The 22,910-nt window shown below is 34.7% G+C and overlaps 4 protein-coding genes across 4 annotated transcripts; 1 reads left to right on the top strand and 3 right to left on the bottom strand.

Moving 5' to 3' along the window:
- Positions 1 to 4: 4 nt before the first annotated feature.
- LOC123312053 (methylcrotonoyl-CoA carboxylase subunit alpha, mitochondrial) lies at positions 5 to 3,884 on the bottom strand. The gene is made up of 10 exons (XM_044896247.1): positions 3,686 to 3,884; positions 3,013 to 3,184; positions 2,743 to 2,960; positions 2,234 to 2,615; positions 1,992 to 2,175; positions 1,730 to 1,930; positions 1,319 to 1,440; positions 895 to 1,180; positions 485 to 678; positions 5 to 349 (listed from the first exon to the last, which is right to left on the bottom strand). The coding sequence occupies exons 1-10, from the start codon at positions 3,718 to 3,720 to the stop codon at positions 56 to 58; spliced, it is 2,088 nt and encodes a 695-aa protein (XP_044752182.1). The 5' UTR covers positions 3,721 to 3,884; the 3' UTR covers positions 5 to 55.
- A 1,636-nt stretch (positions 3,885 to 5,520) lies between these two features.
- On the bottom strand, positions 5,521 to 11,359 carry LOC123311498 (transmembrane 9 superfamily member 2). Its single transcript, XM_044895519.1, has 6 exons — positions 10,922 to 11,359; positions 10,240 to 10,811; positions 8,793 to 9,093; positions 8,271 to 8,569; positions 7,899 to 8,058; positions 5,521 to 6,925 (listed from the first exon to the last, which is right to left on the bottom strand). The coding sequence occupies exons 1-6, from the start codon at positions 11,042 to 11,044 to the stop codon at positions 6,422 to 6,424; spliced, it is 1,959 nt and encodes a 652-aa protein (XP_044751454.1). The 5' UTR covers positions 11,045 to 11,359; the 3' UTR covers positions 5,521 to 6,421.
- A 256-nt stretch (positions 11,360 to 11,615) lies between these two features.
- LOC123310645 (apoptotic chromatin condensation inducer in the nucleus) lies at positions 11,616 to 17,916 on the top strand. Its single transcript, XM_044894186.1, has 7 exons — positions 11,616 to 11,777; positions 11,867 to 12,695; positions 12,873 to 13,464; positions 14,865 to 15,051; positions 15,170 to 15,371; positions 15,428 to 15,549; positions 17,133 to 17,916. Exons 2-7 carry the CDS (start codon positions 11,867 to 11,869, stop codon positions 17,256 to 17,258), a joined length of 2,058 nt encoding a protein of 685 aa, XP_044750121.1. The 5' UTR covers positions 11,616 to 11,777; the 3' UTR covers positions 17,259 to 17,916.
- Positions 17,917 to 18,856: 940 nt separating this feature from the next.
- Positions 18,857 to 22,860, bottom strand: LOC123310647. The gene is made up of 7 exons (XM_044894188.1): positions 22,462 to 22,860; positions 22,089 to 22,406; positions 21,758 to 22,037; positions 21,451 to 21,705; positions 21,203 to 21,365; positions 19,277 to 19,474; positions 18,857 to 19,217 (listed from the first exon to the last, which is right to left on the bottom strand). The coding sequence occupies exons 1-7, from the start codon at positions 22,486 to 22,488 to the stop codon at positions 19,190 to 19,192; spliced, it is 1,269 nt and encodes a 422-aa protein (XP_044750123.1). The 5' UTR covers positions 22,489 to 22,860; the 3' UTR covers positions 18,857 to 19,189.
- Positions 22,861 to 22,910: the final 50 nt, after the last annotated feature.

Here is a 22,910-nt window from a genome sequence, read left to right as displayed (position 1 = left end):
CGCATTGGTTTTATATTATTTATTTTATCAAAAAATGTACAATTCAAAAAATCTATCAAACCTCTTCTTCGAAAGCCACAACTACAGCATCTTTCGCAATGTTATCGCCAGGTTTGAAATGAACTCCAGCCACTTTAGCGTCCCTTGGAGCTTTCACAATGTGTTCCATTTTCATTGCAATCAATACAAAAAGATTATCTCCTTTTCTGATAGTGTCGCCTACCCCAACGAAAATTTTATCTATTATTCCAGGCATTGGAGATACAGCTTTGCTGGATGTTGTTGTCAAATCATCTTCTGTTTCCGTTTGTTGAACCATATGGGGCAAGCTGAATTCCTTTTTGCCATTCTGCAAGACATACACTTGCCCATTATAATTCATAAATATTCCTTGTGTTTTAATAGTCATAAAATTCTAATTAAATCAAATAAACCACATCCTTATTGCTTATAGATGATGATAAGGAATTGGAAATATACTTACGTCGTTGAAAAGTATAACTTTATTTTCGTAGTGAAAGACAGAGCAAGCTGATTTTAAATCATCTATTGTGGTAGTCAGTAACGTTTTTGCATTCATTTTCTTCAGATCGGCAGAGACGGTATGCCAAGTCATCCCATCATTTAAGGAAACTTCAAAATTATTTCTTCCTATAAATTTCACCTGTACCGGTATTTCTGAAATGAGAATGTTTCGAAAAAATAATTTTCCAAATCTTTGAACTGGGATGAATTAGCAGAAAAGCTCTACTCTATCATTCTCATATTATTATACATTATCTTTAAATAAAAAGGATATCCAGGACAGATAGAGTGATCTCATTTTTCAATGAGGGAGAGAACTTATTATAGATTGGTTTTTTAGTTTGAATGAATCTAATGCAATCGCTGTACCTTCTTTGTCAAAAACAATCGATAAATTTCGAACGTGATAATGATTCACCCTGAAATTTGACTCCAAGACAAATGGGTTTTTCGTCGATCTTCCTTCATTTACTTTTCTTTCAAACAGGATTGTCGCCAAGGCTGCCTGAATCTTTTCATTTTCCGTTGTATTCACCATTGGAAACAAACTGTCGTGATAATCTCTGATGAAATTGGTGTGAACATGACCCTTTTTGAATTCTTTGTGGTTGGTTAGTTCGAGTAAGAAGTTAACATTAGTCTCTAGACCAGCAATCTAAAAAAATTGTGGAAAAATTAATTGTATACTCTGCTGAACAATTCTTCAGTAAAAACCCATATCAAAGCACCCCTACGCACATTGCAACCCCAAACAAATGAAATTTGAATTTCAGGATTCATTTCCTTGACTCACATTGTATTCCAAAAGATTTTTTCGTAATCTTGCCAGGGCTATGGATCTATCTTCTCCCCAGACTACCAATTTTGCAATCATTGGGTCGTAAAATACTGATACATCGTCACCTTGTCTTACCCCTAAAACACTGCTTCAGTGAGTCTGTGACTACTTATTGCATGCAAATAATCAAAATTATGCAGTTTTTCACAAAACAGAAGAATTAAACAGGGCGGAAATGAATAGTTGCGAAAAAATTAAGGGGTGATTATTTGGCAAAAAATAGTGTGGGTCTTCTAAATATGTTTTTTACCATTAGCCCCTGCTGAAACACCCCCCTTCAATGCTAAGGTCCACCTAATCCTAGGCAATACTAGGGTGATCTGAAGTTTTAATATACCTACCAATGATGATACATAAATAACTTGCCTGTTTCAATACGTATATGTTCAGACTCCTGTGGAGGAACAAGATATTTTAGGTTTCCAGCTCCTGGAAGGAAACCTTCCCTCGGATTTTCTGCGTAGATTCTGGCCTCAAAAGCGTGTCCCATAAGTTTTATTTGATCTTGAGCAAGAGGAAGCTCCTCACCTGACGCTACCCTCAGCTGCCATTCAACTAGATCAGTACCTGAAACGTTTGAATTTGATGAGATTATTGTTCTAGTGCTATAACCAATTTAAGAAAGTACCAGTAATCATTTCTGTAATGGGATGTTCAACTTGTAGCCTGGTATTCATCTCCATAAAATGAAAATTGTGAGTGTTCCTATCCAAGATGAATTCTACTGTGCCAGCACCAACGTAACCTACAGCTTTGGCAGCCTGAACTGCAGCTTTTCCCAAATCATTCCTGAGCTTCTTGGTAACTCCTGGCTTGAAACATAAACATGTTAATCACTCAATGAATATGAGAAAATTGTCTCATACTCACTGCTGGCGCTTCCTCTATAATTTTCTGATGTCTCCTTTGTACCGAACAGTCTCTCTCGAACAAATGTACAGCGTTGCCGTATTTGTCAGCAAAAACTTGCACCTCCACATGTCTCGGTTCCTGTATAAACTTTTCGAGGAGTACAACGGAATCGCCAAAGGATTTTTGCGATTCAGTTTTTGCCGATTCCAACGCCTCCTCGAATTCGGACTCAGTTAGAGCGATTCTCATGCCTTTGCCACCTCCACCTCTCACTGCTTTTATCATAACTGGGAACCCAATTTTACTGGCTTCTTTTGACAAAGTCTCTAAACTTTGATCTTCGCCATGATATCCCCCTATCACAGGTACTCCAGCTCTTGACATGATTGCCTTAGATGTACTGAGAACATTCAACGAAAGATCAGCATTGAACTAAACAGCAAATTTTCATTGATTTCTATAAATTCAATATGTGACAATATTTGGAATCGAACACGAAAAAAATTTATTTTAGAAAATGTGGATACCTTTTTATTCCCATATCTCTTATGGCCGACGCTGGTGGTCCGACAAATATGATGTTATTTTTTTCGCAACTTCCCGCGAATTCAACATTTTCAGAAAGAAAACCATAACCTGGATGAATAGCAGAGCATTTGGATCTTTTAGCTACTTCTATGATGTAATCTCCCCTCAAGTAGCTTTGTGCACTTGGTGGTGGCCCAATGTTGTATGCCTCGTCTGCCTGAAAAATCATTTGTTTACTTACAGAATCGAGAGAAAAGAAAAAATTTGACCATTTCTACGTGTAACGATTTCTTGTCTGCTTCGCTGAAAACTGCAACTGTTCTAACGCCAAGACGTTTAGCTGTTTTCATTATCCTACATGCTATCTCACCCCTGTTTGCTATAAGAAGCTTGTCGACTTTTCTTACTGCGTGACTTTTCCATCTTCTAGCTAGGGTTATCCTGGAAAATCAAATAGAATGGTCATTTAGATGGAGAAACTGTCGGTTGAATATTGGTAAACCTTGAAATAAATTCAATTTTCTTAATTGGCGTATTTATTTTATTGATATTTTCAACATCTCACCTGCTATGTTTAGGAGAAGAATATATGTTTAAATCACTGAATTCATTTTTATTCTAAAATTAATCTGCGTTCATGATCATGTGTGTATATATATATTTATTATACATATTTTAGTGAATCCTTGTAATTGGGTTTTCCTGTTAGGATTCCTATTTATTGCAAATAAATATAAAAAATAAAACAATAAAACGGGTTTGCTGTTACGCCACTGTGTGGATATTTATGAATATTTTATTGAATGTGTTACGCCACTGCTTGTGAATGAACTTAATGCGTCTGAAAATAGAAGTGGAAAATTTATAAGTTGAGCATTTCCATCGAATTTCCTGATAATGAATTTCAAGGTTACAAAACATAAATGATAACGAGACACTAACCTAGTAAGTCCTAACTTGGTGATTTTCTGCCACATTTGGATACACTAGAATTACTGAGAAATATGTTAGAATACTGAAGATTATTTATTTTGAATGGAAATATTATCTACATGAGATAACTCCCATTATCGCACTCGTGACGAAACAGCTTAATCATTTGTCGACGCTCCTTTTATCCCACAGAAACTGTAATGATAATAATCATTTGGGATTCTGGAAGAATTTATTCCAACTGATTTTCTTGAATGATAACGAGACCCTGTACAAAATCTATTACTCTTATCTCTGCTATTACTCGTATAGAACTCCGAGTCCGTTGCCTGCTGTTAACAAAATTAGCAATAATTTTTACGTTTTAAGAACTATTTAGGAACAGGGGCGTCGCGAATAGCTCCCACAGAAGTTAAATAGTTGTGATCGTTGATTTTATCAACAAATTCAACCAGAAAATTGATCGAAATTTTCAACTAGTGACCACTAGTGTTTTACCAAATCTGCCAACAGACCATGTTATGGTGGGCAAGGGAAGAATTTTCAAAAATCGTATCAGCTCGAGTGTAAATGTCAATAAACACTTAAAAATCAGACTTCAGAGGCGTTTACAGGCGGAGCAAATCATCAAGAGCGCTTTGTTTTAAAATTATTTCATCATATAGCCCTAAAGGGTACGTGTAAATGAATAGTAGCGAAAAAAATTCAAGGATGGATTCCTTGTTAAAAAATAGGGTGGCCATAAAAGAATAATTTTTCAGTTGTATAATATAAAGAAGGAAACGAGTTTCCTCTTGCTTAAGATTTTATTTATCCCAAGAAAAGTGTCTACACTACCGAAAATCTACAAGAGACTTTTTTCTCCAGAATTGAATGGAAAACCATAAGAGAATTTTATTTTTCGAAAATCTATCCCACGAAAATAATTTTTGAAGGAAAATCATAAGGGGTTGTTATTTTCAACCCTTGATAATAAGGTTATCAAAAATGAAAAAAAAATGTGTGAGTAACCATCTACTTAGTGCTTCATATTATGTATAGTTTTATGACCTAATGTTTCTTAGAACCCATAAAAAAATTAAAAACTGTCAACTCGTCATCGCCTTCCAAAGGCTTTATCTTGGAAAGGAACTACCGAAATTCTACAAGAGACTTTTTTCTCCAGAATTGAATGGAAAACCATAAGAGAATTTTATTTTTCGAAAATCTATCCCACGAAAATAATTTTCGAAGGAAAATCATAAGGGGGTCTTATCTGTTCTTCGCATTTGTTTACAGACACCCTGTATGTGCATGACTTAGGAGCAGTAAATTTTTCTATGACACTACCTAGGTTAGGTAGAAACACATGGAAGTGGAAAATAGTAATTTCGCCAACAAGTGCGGAAAAGTGATACTTTCGAACTACAATGATGATGCGCGAAAAACTGTTCCCAACTCACGTGTAGTGTCTTTTCCGCTTGGCGCCATTTGAGTCAACGGCATAGCATGCAGGAAAGTATTACTTTCCCCACACGTGTTCGCAATTTTATTCTCCTTTTGTTTTTTCCTTCTATCTTGCACTGATTGCCGTTCCAAAAATGATTTAGGCGAAAAAAAAGTCGTAGAAGAAATACTGGTCCTAAATCGTGCATTAAGTATTTCCCGAACGAGACAAAAGTTTCTTGCCTCAACGAATTTGAAGCAGGTTTAGCTTATTACTTCTCCTACTTCTGTTGCGAAATAAGCCTTTGCAAACGAACATTAGTAGGGTAGATCTATAATGATGAAGGGTTGGGATAAGGCCAACCCGTTTCTAGCTACAGGATAATGAATGTAAGAACAGTCGCAAATAAAATCCAGGATATGATGCAAAAGTTTATTTACATCCACATTTCAGAAGTGGACAAAAAAAAGGAAAAAACACACTATATAATCTTTGGGAAGACATGACAGTAGCGTTATACATAAACAAATAAAAAAATGTTCCTTAAGTAGACGCTTTATTTAAAGTTATCTAAATTACATAAATATATATCTGGACTCTGAGATTATATTGGAAATTCCACTACAAAATAAAAAATAATTTCTTAATATAAATATTGAACTGAATTTTGATTGCACAAATATTTGATTTGATCTAAATATATTGATAATACAAAAAAATTTGGTGATACCTCGATTACACAGGATTTTATTGGAAAATAAAGAAGGCTCAATCGAGTGCAAATTCATTGCATTTGTGCAGAAGGAAAACACTGAACAAATGTGAAACAATTATGAGTAATCGTAAGGCAATGCAATCAAACTTGATACTTCACCCCAAACTCATGTCTCAAATGAAGCAATGATGCATATCAAATATTCCCTAGAAGAATTTTACCACGACTTGAAATTTAAGAGGTGAATAAATTGCCTTTGCAGTAAGTCAACAGCTATCAAATACAGTCATACACAATATATAGTTTCGCATGTTCATTCATTATTTTGTATATTCTCAATAAGAACAAGGAAACAAAACAAACTTCTTGTTTATTTTACATTGCCTCCAGCTATATACAAATTTGTCACAGTCACATATTATTATTTCAATATTGCCTATATAAACTTGAAGAGATCATCTCTTACTGAAATATCATATTTCCTAATTTTCTTGATAAAAATACAAAATAATATGAATATTTTCAATAGATAGCCTCCTCAGATTCAATGCAAAATACCAAGTAGATTCAAAGGAAATTCCTGAAATTGCAATAAATTAATTGCTCAGTCCACTTTCACCACACTATATATCTTCCTTATGAACCAGAAACAAGCGAAAAAACCAATTGTTCCAGTCAGCAAATTGAATAAGAACACCATGATCAGGGTGTATCCGAAGTAAAGAAATGCAGATGCTAAATCCTCTATCTGCAACTTGCTGAAGAAATAATGGCAACAATACAGGAAAAGATACACTGACGTGAATCCCGATGTTAGATATGAACGCCACCACCAGTGGTAGTCTTCAGCACAAAGGTGGAAATAACACAAGAGGATTGTGGTTTCGGCACATGTTATGACAAGTATGATGAACACCAGGAAGAGAAATCCAAACATGTAATACATATGCCATGACCATATTGAGTTCATTATGAAGAAGAGCTGAATGAATATGCAGCCAAAGGGTAAGATACCCCCCATCACAATTCCTGGGAGTGGTTGAGTATATACAGATTGTTCAGGAATCAATCTTGGAATTTGATTTGTCCTTACTGGGTGTTCTAAGGGCTGAAACAAGAAAATTTTATATTTTATTGAGAATAATTTTCAACTATAAAATCATTATCATTGAAGTTTTGCATAATTTAGTTATTATATAACAAACGGAGATGAAAACAGAACATTACGAGGGTTGCTATTTATGTGTTGAGAACTGGCAATGGTATTGCCAGGCGAAATCTGGCATTGCCATCTTGAAGTTCGACATTTATAGTATACATGGCGTTTTAATGTGCGGGTAATATCTTTCTCGTTAAAAATTTCATCCTAGCCAAAAAATGGAATTAACTCGCAAGAAGTTTCATGTTCTGATTTATCATGACCACTAACAGTGGTTTAACTCAAGAATAGTGCAGTTGTGTCAAAAAAAACCGATGCAGTGCAGAAATTTGTGGTCATCATAGGACTACAGGGTGATTTACCACGATGGCATAGATGTTAGACGTTTATGGAGAACTAATCATAATTTTGAGCTGAAAATTTGCACGTTTTGACTTTCGATTATGTTCTTACTCCCTAAAACATTTTCATAGCTCTACAACTACTACATACTACTTTTTTAATTTAAATGGCACATCAGGTATATCTTCGCATCGCAAGATATCTGATTTGATGACAATTTCAACAGTGCACCACACCATGGGTAAAAACTCAACAGATTAAAAGTTACTGGGATTCTCAAAAATAATGGCCGAAATGGGGAAGTAACACTTCCTTTGATAGGAGAGAATTTGAATAAAAAATGAATATTTCTTCTTGTTTCTTCGAAGATTAACTGCGCGAACAACGACTTTCTCGCTCGAAAAAGCATATGAGACCTGCAAAAAGCATGCTTTCATGCCATCATTTTCTGACTAAAAAAATTGATTTAATTGCTTGCAAAAGTGTATAAATCTTGAAGGCGAATGTTTTGAAAATAAATAAAAATATTTTTGACAAAATTTAATTGATTGTTCAATATATAAATAGCAAGGCAACTTACCCTCTTCCTGAATCCAAAGAATGCCCCTACAAAAGTAAGTGGAACTGACACCAATAACCACATTGAGAGCAGTCCTACCAGGGTACTGAATGGGATGGCTGCGGAGCTTCCTTTACTCCACAGCACCAAATTCATCACAAAGAAAAGTCCAAAAACAATTCTGGAAATAAATTTATCCTATAACGGATTACAAAAAACCAGGATTCTTCATTCAAGGTTTTAATTTCATAGTTCATTTGATTTTTCACCATTATCTTGATATAGTAAATTTGCAATGACCCTTTCCCGATGAACTCATTTGCAGTTAAACCATGAGTTAACTATCAAGTGATTCTCAGGGAAAATTTTCTGATAGAACTTTCATCAACATACCCAGAGCAAAGCATTGAAGTGAGTAAGACATTGGACTTCCATTTTTCACCACCAAAGCTCTTGTAAATTCTTGCAGAAGTATATCCTGCAGGTGAACCCAGCAAGACATATAAAATCATGGCACAAGACATAAGGGCACCCCTATTGGCAGGACTCAAAAATCCAAGACAAGCAAATGCTAGAGTTACCAAAGTCATGCAGAACACTTGCACGCCAGAACCAAGCAGAACAGAAAGGAGCATTCCTTTCCGAGGCGGTCTGAAGACATCTCCATGAACCAATTTCCATCCAAATTCTTCCTGTAAAGAAAATTTTTTCAATGGAAACAAAACTATATTGAAACTTTGAGTTGGTTTTATGACTGTATTATTTCAACAAGTTAATACTTTTTGATTAAGTGTGTAGTTGACTGCTGGCAATTTCATTTGAAAATCCATTTTAATTTCCTCCCTCAGTTGAACAACCAACAATCAACCCTGGCTTTACGATATAGGGACTGAAAAATGTTTAATGTATACTTACTTGGGCATCTTCCCCACTATCAATTTGATTATACCTAGCTATATCTTTGTGTAAAGTCCTCAGTAATATCATAGCTACCATACCAGACAAGAATAATACAATAACGAGAGAATTGAGTATGCTGAACCACTGAATATTCATATTTGGCATAGATTCCAGAATATAGTCCCACCGGGAGGACCATTTAACATCATCATTTCGAATGAAAGTTACAGAGTATGAATAAATAATATCTAATCCATTTTGGGGCACCTTAAGGGGTATTTCCATTAAATCTGCACCTTGGCTACAGTCCAGACCGCTGAAAGAAATATTTTTTCCTCAAAAAACCAATTTAATACACATATTGCCAGCTTTATATTTGGAACCTAATATGCTGAATTTGTATTTTAAACCTTTCATTCTCTGTGGACAACTTCAACTCATTCATTAAAGAATTTCACCAGCCGAAAATGCAATCTCTCATTATTGGTATATTATGGACTAAATTCAAAAGTATCTAGTGAGAGATATCTAGGAGAAAAATCAGCTGATTCAGAGGATTGGGAATTCGCTATCTGTGAACGAACTGCTGCATATCTAAAGCTGCATTCACAATCAATTAGCGGGCCGAAGTGCACTTCGGCACGAAATTTACCATTCGCAATAATCTTGGAACCAAATACTCAAATGAATCAAAAATGTAACTGATCAAAACATAAGCATCAGCATCATCTATAGCCGGCACGAAATTCCTTGCCGAAGTGATAGTTTGCAACTTGCAAGAAATTTTGTCTTGAATTTCATTGTGAATGGTAACGGAGAACGCCATCTGCTAAGCTTCCGTGCCGAAGTGCACTTCGGCCCGTGAATTGATTGTGAATGTAGCTTAAGGCCGCGAAATTTTTTACGTTTACCAAACGCAAATGTAAACAAATGTACGTCAGTCGTCAATTGGACAAAAGGGAGGTTAGAACCAATAACAGACAGAGGTGGGTAGTACCGATTCAACTTATCAATATGTGAAGAGTGGTGTTTTTAGCCTTAATATTTAAGAAATTCATTTTATTATGGTATTTCAAGAGAAATCCTTCGAAAATGAAGGATCTTCTAGCCTGTTGGATGTATTTCTAAATTAATTATATTTATTTTTTTCCTGACAATAGAATTCAATTGACTGATTCTTCTGTCTTTATTGGAATTTTATTAATTTTTCAGATTAAGACCATTCTAAATGTTTTTTTAACTAATTTACAGTGTATCAGCATATTTGATATTATAAAGTTATTCTACCTCCATCTTCAAGTTATGGGCCGAAATAAAAATTTCAAATTGAAAAGGTTTTGAAGGCATATTAGCAGAAGAACATTGACACATAAATATTTTGGTTTTCTTACTTTTACTCAATTTAAAACGAACTTGGTAGCTTTGAGTTGACAACTAGGACTATTATAAAATCTCATTTTACCTGACGTGGTTGATGCTTCTGGGAATAACTTTGACTGAAATTATTCTTCCCCCATTATCTTGAAATTTAGTACCCCATTCTTCTTTACCACCAGAATGGAAGGTGATTACAAGATCTACATGATTATTGATATAATAAGCATCGGCTCGGTCTAGCTTCATGGGACAAGTATTTCTTCCATTCTTAACGTAGCAGCCCATGGGAAAACCTGTGGTACATACTTGATTCTTCAAGTCACTATCCAATCTACAGTTTGTTACTGGCATATTATCCACTATCCAATGGTGTTGATAATTGAAAATGATGCCATTTCTCAGTGTTTTCAGTGCATATTCTGCGTTAGAATCGCCAGAATTGTAATGTTTCTTACATACTTGAGCACATGTTACATTCTCCATAAAACTAATTTTATAAGGTGATGCCTTTATTCTTTCTCCAAACACAACTTGACCTAAATTTTCTGTAGGATTTGAAATATTCCCAGGCACTTGGCAAAAGTCGAAGTAACTGTATTCATAGGGCATCACCATTTCTTCTGTATTCAATCGATTAACATACAGGAGTACTTCCGACTAAAACATTCATTGAGGTCAATATTTTGATCTGTTTATATTTTAAATAAATGAATATGCTAGTGGGGTTAGACACATCACGACCCTGATCGGGTAAGAAACCCACTTACCTTACAATTATTCATTTCTTCTGATTTTTTACAAAAATTCACTGGGGCCAGACCTGGCAAATAAAAGCCGCTTATGCATGAAATAGCGCAAAAAAAGAAAAAACAGGACGTTTTCTCCAACATTTTGATTTATAAATAGCATACAGATTCTTATCTTCCAAGGAACATTCGAAATAATTCTCTTATTTATATAAGACAAGCAACTAACTTTATATTAAAACCTAAACGTCACCACATTACGTTACGATGATATCACTCAGGTTAGTTTTGTAAAATAGTGTTATCAGCCCAAATTATTGTGAATTGAATCGTTCAATCAAAAAAATTTTTGGATATAAACTTTATTTCATTGTTTAATGAGAATGATTAATCTGAAAATTGCTCAAAATGATTTTGATACTTTTTCAAATAATATTAGTTTTCTGTGATTAGGGAATGTTTCACCTCTTTGGTTTCACTTCTTTGCTGATGTGATGAAAAGGCGAAATTTAATAATATTCTAATTAGAGGATTCCAAAAAACTCTCACAATATATATTTCTTGCCTGTGCACAGTATTTGAATTAGGAGAAATTTGATTTTTGATATTTAGTTTAAAGTTGACTAGCCAGCTGTCAAGCAGAGATTCACCCAGAGATATAGAATCTCTGGATTCACCATTATCCGTGATTAGTGGTCGTTTTTCTATGATAGTTTCTTCTGACTTCTATGATCAAGAATCGTTTTCGTTGAATGAACTGATTGCTTGGAGCTTGGAGTTGATTTAATAAAAATTCACAAATATTTATAGGGAAAAGGGTTGAAATACCATTTGAAGAGTCTTATTTTTATGTTAACAGAATTCAGTGAAATACAGGGTAAGTCTTATGTTTATTCGAAAAATGTAATTTCTAAACCGCCCTAATGGCGTGCTTGCTAAATTGTTAATTATTCATTTGTCTTGTAGATGCGTCGTAAAAGCAACAGAAATTCTGCAAAATCAACACCAGAAGCTAAACCCGAAACTCGTAAATCAACCAGAAGCACACGCCGACGTAAATCACCTTCGGTGGAATCGGAAGAATGTCCAGCTTCAAATGTTGATGACAGCATTAATGATAACAACACCGAAAAATTGAAAGATTTAACCTCAGATATATCAAAAGAAAGCATAAACGTACAAAATATTAGTGCAGCATCAGCCGACGATGAAATTAAGAGTGATGATGAAAAGGGGGGTCATACCCCACCGCATGTTCAATCCACAGGTAATGAAGCACCAAAGAAAGACGAAGTTGACGCTGATAAAGGTAAGTCTAAAGGTATAAGTAACTCACAAGTTGAGGAGAATTCTGAAATTCAAATGAACAGTGTCACCACCGGCAGTCCTGATGAAGCAATTAAAAATGAGGTTAATCCTGATGTAGTAAATATTTCTGTAGAAGGAAAAGTTGAAATAATTGAAAAGCAAAACGTTGATTCAGAAATCAAGAGTGATATTATTTCGAATGACAAAATAGCTGATGAGAAAACAGAGAGTCAAGATAAAAAAGAAGAAAGTTCAGAAAAAAGTGATGTGATATCTTGTGTAGAAACTGAAAGTGATGAAAAAAAATCTTCGTCTGAAATTAAAGACAGTGAGAATGTGAAGAGTGAAAGTGATAAGAAAGAAACAGAAACTGAACATTCTAATAATAATATAGAAGTGGACGATGATCAGGCAGAAGAAGGAGAAATTCGTGAATCGAAATCTGATGAAGAGAATGAAAAATACAGTAAAGAATCGCCTATCAAAGGTAAAAATTGTGTTATCTTATACTTTTATATTCATCTTGGCTTCACAAAACAAAACTATTAGAATCCATTTATCAAAAATTTTTAGTGATTTCATTTGTTCATAAGGCAATCAAATCTCTGTAGAACTCGTAAATTTTTATCAGTTCAAATTCATTTATGATACTTTACTCTTTCAGCTAAGAAGACACCTATGAAAATCAAATTAAGAAGAGGGAGCTTTTTAGATTCAATTGAAAGATTGAGTGAAACAGATAATAAACCTGCTAAAAGAGTGAAATGGGATTCTGAATCACATAGATGTCTCAAATTATCTTTTCATGATCTGCCCAGATTAGAGATTGAGGATTTCAAGGCACTTTCTTCAGATTTAAAGCTGGCTGCAGAATCTGAAGTTAAATTGGAGGAAATATACCAACCAAAGGTGATCAAAGAACGTGTAAAGTCAATGGATACAAGTAGTGAAGAAGTAGAATGCCCAGTGCATTTGAGACAGCTTTCAACAGCTTCTTCTGATGATCAAGAAAGTACAAACATAATAGCACTTAACAGAAAAATCAGTATCGTTGATGATAGTGCGAGTAAACTAAAACCACCGCCTAGTCCAGCCAAACAACCTGTTTCTCAGATTCTGTTTATATCAAATCTAGTTAGACCCTTTACACTCAAACAGCTGAAAGAACTATTAGAAAGAACAGGGACTATCAAAGAAGGAGGATTTTGGACAGACCGCATAAAATCCAAATGTTATGTTTGGTACAATTCAATAGAGTGAGTTTCAATTCAATTCCTTATTATTCATTCATCAACTTCAATAATATTGAGTGAAAGAGATATTAATTATCTTGATGTGTTGAAAAGAAAACTGAGGGCTGTAAAAGCCTTTTTTAATCAACAAAGACAACCATTCTTCTTAAATTGCTCAACTAAGTACCTGCATTCTCCATAATAAATGTGTATTAATGTAAACAAACTTCACTAATAATCTCAAAGCTGATATTTTTTTAAATTGCATTTAATGCAATCATCATCATCAGTTGAGTAATCTTTTTTCTACTATTTTTTTATAATTTCTATACAAGGTGTTTTCAAAGGTTAGTCTTGTAAACAAATGCCATTTCCTGTAAGTCCTATTAATTTTTTTTTTAATTATCAGAAAATCCAGAGGACAGGTTCAGAATCCTCTTTAAAAAAAATTCTGTCTGTGTTTGTTATCTATTGTGGACATGCTACAAGTCACAATTTCGGCAGAATGATGCAGATCGAGAGCGTTAAGAAGCCTAATGATTTATTTGACAGAAAAACGGTTTTTCAGTGATTCAGATATTTCAAAAAGATTGTTGTGAGCATGCTATAGTTCGCAATTTTGAATCTGTCAAATGAAGTTTTTCATGTTGGTGCTCATCTGAAATGTGACAAAGCCTATTCATTCTGATCCGAATTGATCTGTTTTTTTTTTTTTGAGTTTCTTGAAATTCACAATTCAATTTTTTAGGTATGGGGATTTTTGGAACAAATTTCACCTCAGGGTTTTGAAAAAAGAAATGTTTTTTTTTTGCAAGAATATCGTGATGCAGACACACTGTATAAAAGCTATAAATTGGTAATTCATCCTCGGTGAAAAACTCGACATTTCTATGTTAGAATTCTTCATTTCTGAAGATGCTCAACTTGGTCGATTTATTGTATTTAGGTTACTCTACACTGCGCCTTCTGTTGTTAATTTTAGTAACTAGAGTTAGTACTTGTTTTTTCTTTACTTCAAAAAATATTTTTTGAACTCATGTAGCGCCGTGGTAAATCTTCTGGATGGAAATCTGCTGACATCGATCAAGTAGCGTATTAGGATCAATTTCATTGATGATTTTATTTCAGCTTTGTGATCGAGTGGTGTTTGGTGAAACGGTTTATTTTGATGATTTGATGACTATCATCTTCTGTTAAAAAAAAAGTAATCTTTGAAAACACTCTATATCCAGTGAATGCTTAACTGTTCTATAATAAAGCTATATTATTATTATCTACCTCTTGTAATTCTTATTAACATTGGATAAACCCACCATTGGATTGAAGATTCCCCAAAACTTCAATATTTAGTCAGTATCTGTTCCACTTATAACAGAAGAATTTTTATATTTTACAACAATTTCAAACCAAATTTGATTTTACAGAGAGGCTGAAGCTACAAGAAACGCTCTACATGGTGTTAACTGGCCTGTGGGTAATGGCAAGAAACTGATTATCGACTATGCTACAGAGGAACAGATGGAGAAAGAAAAAAACCCACCAGTCCAGCCTATTCCACCACCAGTTCAAATTACACCACCAAGGGCTAAAACCCCTCAGAAGGAGAATACGGTTAGTTGTAATTCATGATTATTTTATAAAGTTTGAAAATGAGTAGAATTGATATTTTACAGCATATTGTTTTGTTATTTGAGAGAATGCTTGACATTATTGATGTTTTTTTTTTCAGGAACCTACATATGACCAGAGGAATGGAGAAAGGAGAGAGGAAAGGAAAAGGAAGGATAGCGAGAGGGAAAAGGAGAGAGTGAAACCTGTATCTACAAGAGAATGGGATCTTGGCAAAGAGAGTAATAAGGAAAGGATACGTTCAAGAAGTAGAGACAGAAGGAGGAAGCATAGTGGCAAAAGGTCCCCCACACCTTTAGAAGGTAAAAAAATTGTCTATCCTGGATTGACTTCCTAAAAAACTTAGTTTTTCTTCCAGATTTCATTGCAAGAAAGCAGAAAAAATTAGAAGAATCAGTACCTTTGAAACTTATGGATGATTTATTTCAAAGAACAAAAGCAATGCCCTGTATATATTGGCAGCCACTCTCTCCAGAAGAAGTAAGTACCCACTATTCACAATTTCGAATGTAATATCTGTCTAGATATAATATTATTACCTAGTTGTTTTCTTTGGTGCGCTTGTCAGTATGTTGGATCTCTATTCGTAAGATCCTTGTAGCTTTTGTCAATTTGGGCCCGAAGTAAGTTACGACCTTTAAAAGTGATTAGCCTAGATCCCCAGTCAGCGTATTTGGTATTTCAGTCGCCACCTACAAAAAATCTGTGCATAAGAGTGGCGAATGACACTCCTTTGCTATCCCCTTGTATAATTCACTGAACGACATTTTCTCAGAAAATTGATAAGTATTTATGAAGACCATTAAAAACACGAACACAATTGTGTGCCCCTCAGAGGTTCTAGTCTAAAATCAGCTGATCCGAAGAGGTACTACTGTGACTTGGGAAAGGGATTTTTTTAAATTATTCAAGGTCTTGTTTCCCTAGTTTCTGTGGTACCATTTTTGCTGCTTTCCTCGCTATCACTGGAAAACGCTAAACTAAACCGTTAAATCGACCGTTCCTAACCTCAACAAATTTGACAAATCCCGCGTTCACAGCTGTCGGAGCGTGAAGCTCCAGAAATTAAGCTGGTGCATCAGAGGAGAGGGGAAGGAAAATCGTACAGTGGCAGTGACTATAGGTTTGTTCGTAGAGTGGTTCACAACGGTTGTGAACTGTACAGAGCAAGTGCAATTCCATTTTAGGGTAGCGAAAATCCATTTGCGCCTGCTCTGTACAGTTCACAACCGTTGTGAAACAATTGGCCATAAAACTGTCAAAAGTCAGCCATGTTTTGTCAAGGATAAGGACAAATAATCATAGAAATAATAATATAGGTTAGAAAATCTATGAAAATAAGAGTCATTTTGACGTCCGACAAAATATGGCGGATCAACCAATAGAATATGAGACAGCCTATGTCCCCCTATGGGATATATAAGCCTTGTCCGTAGAGTGGTTCACAACGGTTGTGAACTCAGAGCAAGCACAAACGGATTTTCGCTAACCTAAAATGGAATTGTGCTTGCTCTGTACAGTTCACAACCGTTGTGAACCACTCTACGGACAAGGCTTATATACCCCCATAGGGGGACATACGCTTTCTCATATTCTATTGGTTGATCCGCCATGTTTTGTCGGACGTCAAAATGACTCTTATTTCCATATATTTTCTAACCTATATTATTATTTCTATGATTATTTGTCCTTATCCATGGCTGACTTTTGACAGTTTTATGGCCAGTTGTCGCCACTGTGTGGGTATATTAAGTTCGAAAAATACACTCCGTCGTCTCTCTCTACTCCTATTGCCCTTTTTATCGAGTTTATTGGAAAATATTCGATTAAAAGAACTATAGGAGTAGAGAGAGGGGATGGAGTGTATTTTTCGAACCTGGTAATTGTCAATCGGGACCTGACGCTCCGCGTACTGGAGCGGTTCAAATTAGGAGCGATTCGCTCCCCGGTGCGCCCCAGGTAATGACTGGAAAGGCTTTATTGATTCACTACATGAGCCGTTTATCTTTGACGAACCGCTGTCTGCTATTGTCCAATATTTCAAAGATTCATTTTTTTTCCAGATCTCTGTGAAGCAGCAGCAGCGTCTGTCCAGAATGGAAGAACACAAAAGGCGTTTGGAAGAGAACTCGCGTAACAGGGGCGTCGGCGCTAGAGATAGGGGGTCATATCGGAGACGTTATGACTGATCTGGTATTTTCAGGAATTTTTCCTTGATTGTATGATAGTGATGTGTATTTGCGTACCTTAACCAATTCCCTAGGTGAAATTTTATTTAATCTCCCAAAAAAACAATTCTTCAACCCACCTTAGGCATAGAATTCCTTTTCCTTTGATAAAGTCGTTCCTTTTCTCGGTGTGTGAGTGCGTCCAATTGCATAACCGTTTTCCCGCCAGGTATCTAATCCTAATTAGCGTCGGTAGTTTCGTGACACTTCCTTGATATTACCCTGCACTGGTAGTTTCAAAATTTTCCTCTCGTATTCTTCCCTTAACGCCCGCCTTCCATTTAGTTTTTATCCCACCGTGTGTGCTTGCGATTGAGTGGTAATGGTGATATTTTTAGGAATTTCAGGCAGGAATTCGTCATGTACAGAGACGTGGGATTTTTTTTGTTTCAGAAAGGAAATATTACGTTGTTTTTCGTGTTTATGAAAACTGCAATTTTTTCAATAAAATTTTATTCACATTTTTGCAAACTTGTTTCGTTACAAAAAGAAAATATTGAATAGACTTTCATACTATATAAGCTTAAATTTAAGGGTGGATATCCAAGAAAGAAAAGTTTTTTGATAAGAAGTTGACTTGTTCCGTTTATTTAGATATTTCCAATATAGAGTTTGAACTGATATTGTTGTTTGAAATTTAAATTTCCATGCTTTGTTTATTTATTATTTTGAATTCAATTCGGTTGTAATATAAGGCAAGTTTTTTTTGTAGTTTTTTATTTTTCTAATTCGCTAGGACAATTCCATTATTTGCCTATCAAAAAATTCATGGTCCTCTGCTTAACTTGATTATAAAAGATCTCTAGAAATTTACATTCAATATCTATAAGGGAGCTTTCAACAGGGTAATTATAATTTATGTAGGCAGTTCAATTTAGACCATATACTCTGCTTAGAAAGATGCTTTTCTATATATCTACATATGGAGTGTTCAGTAAAACATAGAATGAAGATACAGGGGGCAAAACGAAGAACTTTGTTCCAGAACGCAGATGTTTGCATTGTACACCGAAGTTAAAGCCTTGGTTTGATGAATAATGAGGCACCTAAAACTTATTTCATCCGCAATTCTTCTCAAGGAACCTGACTTGGAACAGAAGAGTAATTAGCAATTTGAGTTACAAGTAATTATAAAAAACGCAACATTATTCACATCATGATTCATCAGAATGAAAAAAATCTTTTAAAAAGACTGAAATGAGAGAAAAGAAATGGTAGATGGTGCACATAAATTTCGAATTTTGCTAACTATTTACTATTCTAAATATAATACCGCTCCATTTGTTTAATTCACAAACATTATAATTCTGTGAAAATTCACAACTGCTCACTGCTGAGCTGTGCACTTTCACACCTGTCACAATGAACTAGCCCTAAGATTCTCAGCTACTAACTAGTGATAATTCCTTTAAATCAAATCATAAAAATCAATATAAAAATTGAACCTTCTAGTATAAAAATACTGGAAAATACTAGAAATGAATGAGTGCCAAGTCACCTAAACAATTCTAATGATGATTTTTATCATATTCCATTTTATTCGAAATTGAAAGTAATTAAAGAATATATCAAAATAATAAGGGGTCATAATCTGCCATTTAGGTAACAGGTAAATACGGATGAAGAAAGTTGATGTTGCTATCAGAAATTCTCTACAATAAGGCCAACTTGAATTAAGAATTATGCACTGTCGTGTTGAATAATCTGAAAATAGGTATATTTGGCAAATTCTTCAGAAGGTGTATGATCATCCAGATATTTTATTCCCTACAATTTTCTATCTACGCTAATGAGATGAAAAATATGTGCTTCTCTAACATCTAATCATGGAATGTTTTACACAAATCGATTACTAATAATTCAAAAACTATACTACTTCTTTATCTTCTACCTCACAAGCGGGTTGTTCTATTGTAGCAGCTAGGAAAAAATAGAAGGTTATAAATATGTAGAGCTAAATCTGGCAACATACTACAAACCTTTCCAGCAACCTTCGTTTAAGGTCAGGGGGGTAAGTTACGTAAATGTATTCATTGTCTTTGTCCGGTGCTAAGTAATAATCTTCACTGTATACTTGGTGTCCATCTGAAGAAGTGTACGCATCGTGCCTATGGGACACATGGGCTGGAGATGGCGTTGAGCGGTCAGTTAGACTAGAGACGCTCACATCGTCGGTACTTGAAAAAATTGTTGAATAAAACATTACTTGCAGAATATGACCATTTAGGTAGAGGCAGCAGACAGCAAATCTTGTGCATGAGGCAACTCTTGCCTCAGAGCCGCTTGCCACAATAGATCCTTTCGTTTGCATAAATAGTGTAGCTCTTTTCTACACTCGATTTTAGTATTCGTTTGCTGATTGGATTTACACCAGTATAGAGGAGGTGTAGTTTACACTTCTTCTACATTGATGTAAATCAAATTGAATGTAAAAAAGTGCTACACTTTTTATGCAAACGAAAGGACCTTATGTTAAATTGAGTACTGATCCCAGTAGTGACATTCAATACTTACTAACTGCGTGCGCATGTGATTTGTGAATAGGTATTCAATTTTCAGTACTTTGAGTATGCAATTTGGTATAGAAGTAAGCGGCTGTTACACCCAAAAATCTGAAAATTTAAATTATCCTCAAGAATAAACATTAGAGATAGGGGCAATCTACTGCATGGGTCATTACTCTGAACTCTTCACCACTGCTAGAAAACCCAGAAACTTCTAATGTTAATCAAAAATATTAGTCATAAAGTTTGTACGTTTTTTTTTTTGCACAAGGTGGCACAAAAAAGTTAGAGGTGCATTTATAATAAATCATCCTGTACATATATTTCTTTCGAATTTCAAACTTGAAAGGTGTAGCAGAAGTGGGTTCTGCTACACCTTTCAATTGCTCTGTACAGGGTAAGTCTTTGAGTTGTAATACATTTTAACAGTAGATTTTTTTCAATTCGGCTCGGTTGAAAAGACAGGATGTTGTAAATCCATAAAAAATGTAATTTCGAGTTATATCTCTCAAACGATTTTATTGAATGGAATGATTTCGGAATATAGTTTTTCATTGATATGTGATGCTTCGCCGAATAAAGAATTACACCCACATCTTCCAGTTTCATCATGACCACTAGATACCATAAAAATACCAGAAATTCAAAGAACCCAACCTTAACCTCTTTAAAGTAAGATGATCGCTCACTAATGAATATTTGACCATTCTGCGAAATAATTAAAAGTATTCTTAGGAGGGAATTACACCCCATTCAAAGTTATGACATTTTTCTCCCACTCCAGACCTATTGAAATGTGGTTTTTAAGGATATTTCACGAAAAACTTAGTTCATTGGTCAACGCCAATCATATTTAGGTATATTCGGAAACGAATATGTACATTTCTCCGGAAAAATAAATAAATTCATCTATTTCAAGCACTTTCCACCAAAAATATCGGTGAAAATTTACAGGTTCTGGCATCGACTAATTATTTTCCGTCCCTGTATATGTGATAAAGATAAAGACGTGAGTTATTACCTTCAATCGCGTCTTAAAAGTCTTCATTTTTTCGTGTAATGCTCTGCTTTCTTCTGAGTAATTGATATTAAAAAATATAAAATATCTGTGAAATACGAAATTGGGTACTTTGGCTCAATGCAACTCAGTTTAAAACATCCACAGATGTGTAGTGTCATAGATTTAGCTTGATGTTCTGAGGAAAAATTTTGTTTTACCGGGGGTGGCTTAGAATATTTACGAAAAATTGAAATGGCTTTATCTTTTTATCTAGGCCGAATAGGAAAAAATGGTGAAAAAAAAAGTTTGCTTTCGAGCCTTTAGACCTCAAGAATCTATACTGTAAAATATATGTACAAATTAAGACTCACCCCGTATACTAAAAACTAATTTATACTTACTCAAACAGAACCCAAATAATATAGTAGCACATGCAAATTCCTAGTGATAACACCATAACAATCATGCAAAGTAGCCCCCAAGGAAAACTTCGGATATCGGTTTGAAAATCTTCCCAATACCTATCGCAAGTCAGATACCAGCATAGTGCTCTATTCAGTTCATCTAAAAATGCATAAAACCGCAATCAGGATAACATTTTTCAGTGAATTGGTCAGTTTTCAAAAGTATCAACAAATTGTTATCTCACCTTCAACTTCTTTGAAGTCTTTAATGGACAATTGTATTAGTAATCCAGCTATGCAGTCCCTTACCAAAATTTCGCATTTAGTTTTGATTTTCTGTAACGTTTCCGGCTTGCAATTAGCTTTCAACTTTTGCAGTTCTAATATTCGTTGTTGCTTATTGTTTGGAGTAGGAAGAGCTGAATCAACAAGATCACTTTGGCAAATATTATTAGCACTGGAGTTTTGAGATTTCTCATCTTCATTAGAATTATGTTCATCTAAAAATTAGGTGGAGTGGGAAAATAAAAAACTCAATTTAGTTGTGCTTACCAGTTGGTGTATCTTCAGGACCTGGTTTTTGGCAATAATTGCTAGTATCTGTTGTGGTGGTTTTACTTGGAGGTGTAGCAGGTGCATCTTTTGAAGTATATTTTGCTAAATCTCTTGGACCAGATGTAACTAAAGCTTTGTTAGAATAAGATGATGCCTCTCTCCAAATCTCAATACCAGTATTCTCAGAATCGGGAAATACAGATTTTGGATCTTGAGTCAATAGAACATCGCATCTAATTATGTCACAGTAATCTGCAAGGCACACAGCATCCTCTGCCTGAAATAGTTACAGTTTAGGAAACTCAAATAACAATGATGGTCCCCTTACCATATTAATATGGCTTTTATGGCGATTGTCGAAATGCATGTCCAACTGCTTTTCATCGAAAAATGATTGACCACATAAGCCACAGGTCCACTGCGAAGATCTGTAATGATATTTTGCAGCTTCTTGAGGTGCAAATATATCTCGCATTGGGTGAAATGGACATTCTATAGGTAGATTCACTTTGTATTTTTCCAAAATTGGTATCCATTTCGATTTTATGAGATTCCTCACAATACGAGCATTATCTCTAGGACAAGAGATTTTGAAAACGCTCGGTCCGGGCCAAGGAATCAGGGATAATATCAATAATGTGAACAGCTGGAGAAAAATTATATAATATTCTCTTGAACAAGTTATTTTACTTCGGATTTACCTGAATGTTTAAATAATTCAGCTTCATTCATATTATTTGTATCGCACCTTAATTTATTTCAATGTAGTACTATAAGGAACACTGGGGTCTGCTTATTGTTTTTATCATTGGAAAACTGAGAATATCTTATTTGAATAATAAATAAATATCAATTGTGGCTCTTCTGATTTTTCTTCAATTCAAGAGTTAGGTAGGTATTGATTTTTCAAAATGATGGTTGTTAAAAACTACGACTGAGGCCATAACGTAAAAAGTGAAGTATACTTTTCAACTTTTTAAGTGAAAAAAAATATTAAACAAACTGATATGTCAAATCTGTTCAGATCATTCATCTACTTTTAAGTTATTGTTTAAAATATAGTTATATTTTCATCTTGTCTTTCTTGTGAGAATTAGAATTCTCTATCTATGTTCTCAAAACTTGCAGGGAGTTGTTTCTGATTCTATGC

The sequence above is a fragment of the Coccinella septempunctata genome, chromosome 4 (assembly GCF_907165205.1).
Source record: "Coccinella septempunctata chromosome 4, icCocSept1.1, whole genome shotgun sequence".
NCBI lineage: Eukaryota > Metazoa > Arthropoda > Insecta > Coleoptera > Coccinellidae > Coccinella > Coccinella septempunctata.
The sequence above is the reverse complement of the archived record's forward strand: the minus strand, read 5'-3'. Positions and strand labels throughout refer to the sequence as shown.

What these genes read in the sequence shown, in the direction of transcription:
- LOC123312053 (XM_044896247.1), bottom strand. Translation starts at nt 3,720, where the DNA reads ATGTGGCAGAAAATCACCAAGTTAGGACTTACTAG. An exon ending in ACCAAGTTAGGACTTACTAG is followed by an intron (nt 3,185 to 3,685) that starts GTTAGTGTCTCG and finishes TTGATTTTCCAG; the next exon opens with GATAACCCTAGCTAGAAGAT. An exon ending in AGAGATATGGGAATAAAAAG is followed by an intron (nt 2,616 to 2,742) that starts GTATCCACATTT and finishes GAATGTTCTCAG; the next exon opens with TACATCTAAGGCAATCATGT.
- LOC123310645 (XM_044894186.1), top strand. Translation starts at nt 11,867, where the DNA reads ATGCGTCGTAAAAGCAACAGAAATTCTGCAAAATCAACACCAGAAGCT. An exon ending in GTTTGGTACAATTCAATAGA is followed by an intron (nt 13,465 to 14,864) that starts GTGAGTTTCAAT and finishes TTGATTTTACAG; the next exon opens with AGAGGCTGAAGCTACAAGAA. An exon ending in GTCCCCCACACCTTTAGAAG is followed by an intron (nt 15,372 to 15,427) that starts GTAAAAAAATTG and finishes TTTTTCTTCCAG; the next exon opens with ATTTCATTGCAAGAAAGCAG.
- LOC123311498 (XM_044895519.1), bottom strand. Translation starts at nt 11,044, where the DNA reads ATGTTGGAGAAAACGTCCTGTTTTTTCTTTTTTTGCGCTATTTCATGC. An exon ending in ATAGTGGGGAAGATGCCCAA is followed by an intron (nt 8,570 to 8,792) that starts GTAAGTATACAT and finishes TTTTCTTTACAG; the next exon opens with GAAGAATTTGGATGGAAATT. An exon ending in TCTTTGGATTCAGGAAGAGG is followed by an intron (nt 6,926 to 7,898) that starts GTAAGTTGCCTT and finishes TTCTTGTTTCAG; the next exon opens with CCCTTAGAACACCCAGTAAG.
- LOC123310647 (XM_044894188.1), bottom strand. Translation starts at nt 22,488, where the DNA reads ATGAAGCTGAATTATTTAAACATTCAG. An exon ending in TCCTGAAGATACACCAACTG is followed by an intron (nt 21,706 to 21,757) that starts GTAAGCACAACT and finishes CCTAATTTTTAG; the next exon opens with ATGAACATAATTCTAATGAA. An exon ending in ATTATTTGGGTTCTGTTTGA is followed by an intron (nt 19,475 to 21,202) that starts GTAAGTATAAAT and finishes AATTTTTTCAAG; the next exon opens with TACCGACGATGTGAGCGTCT.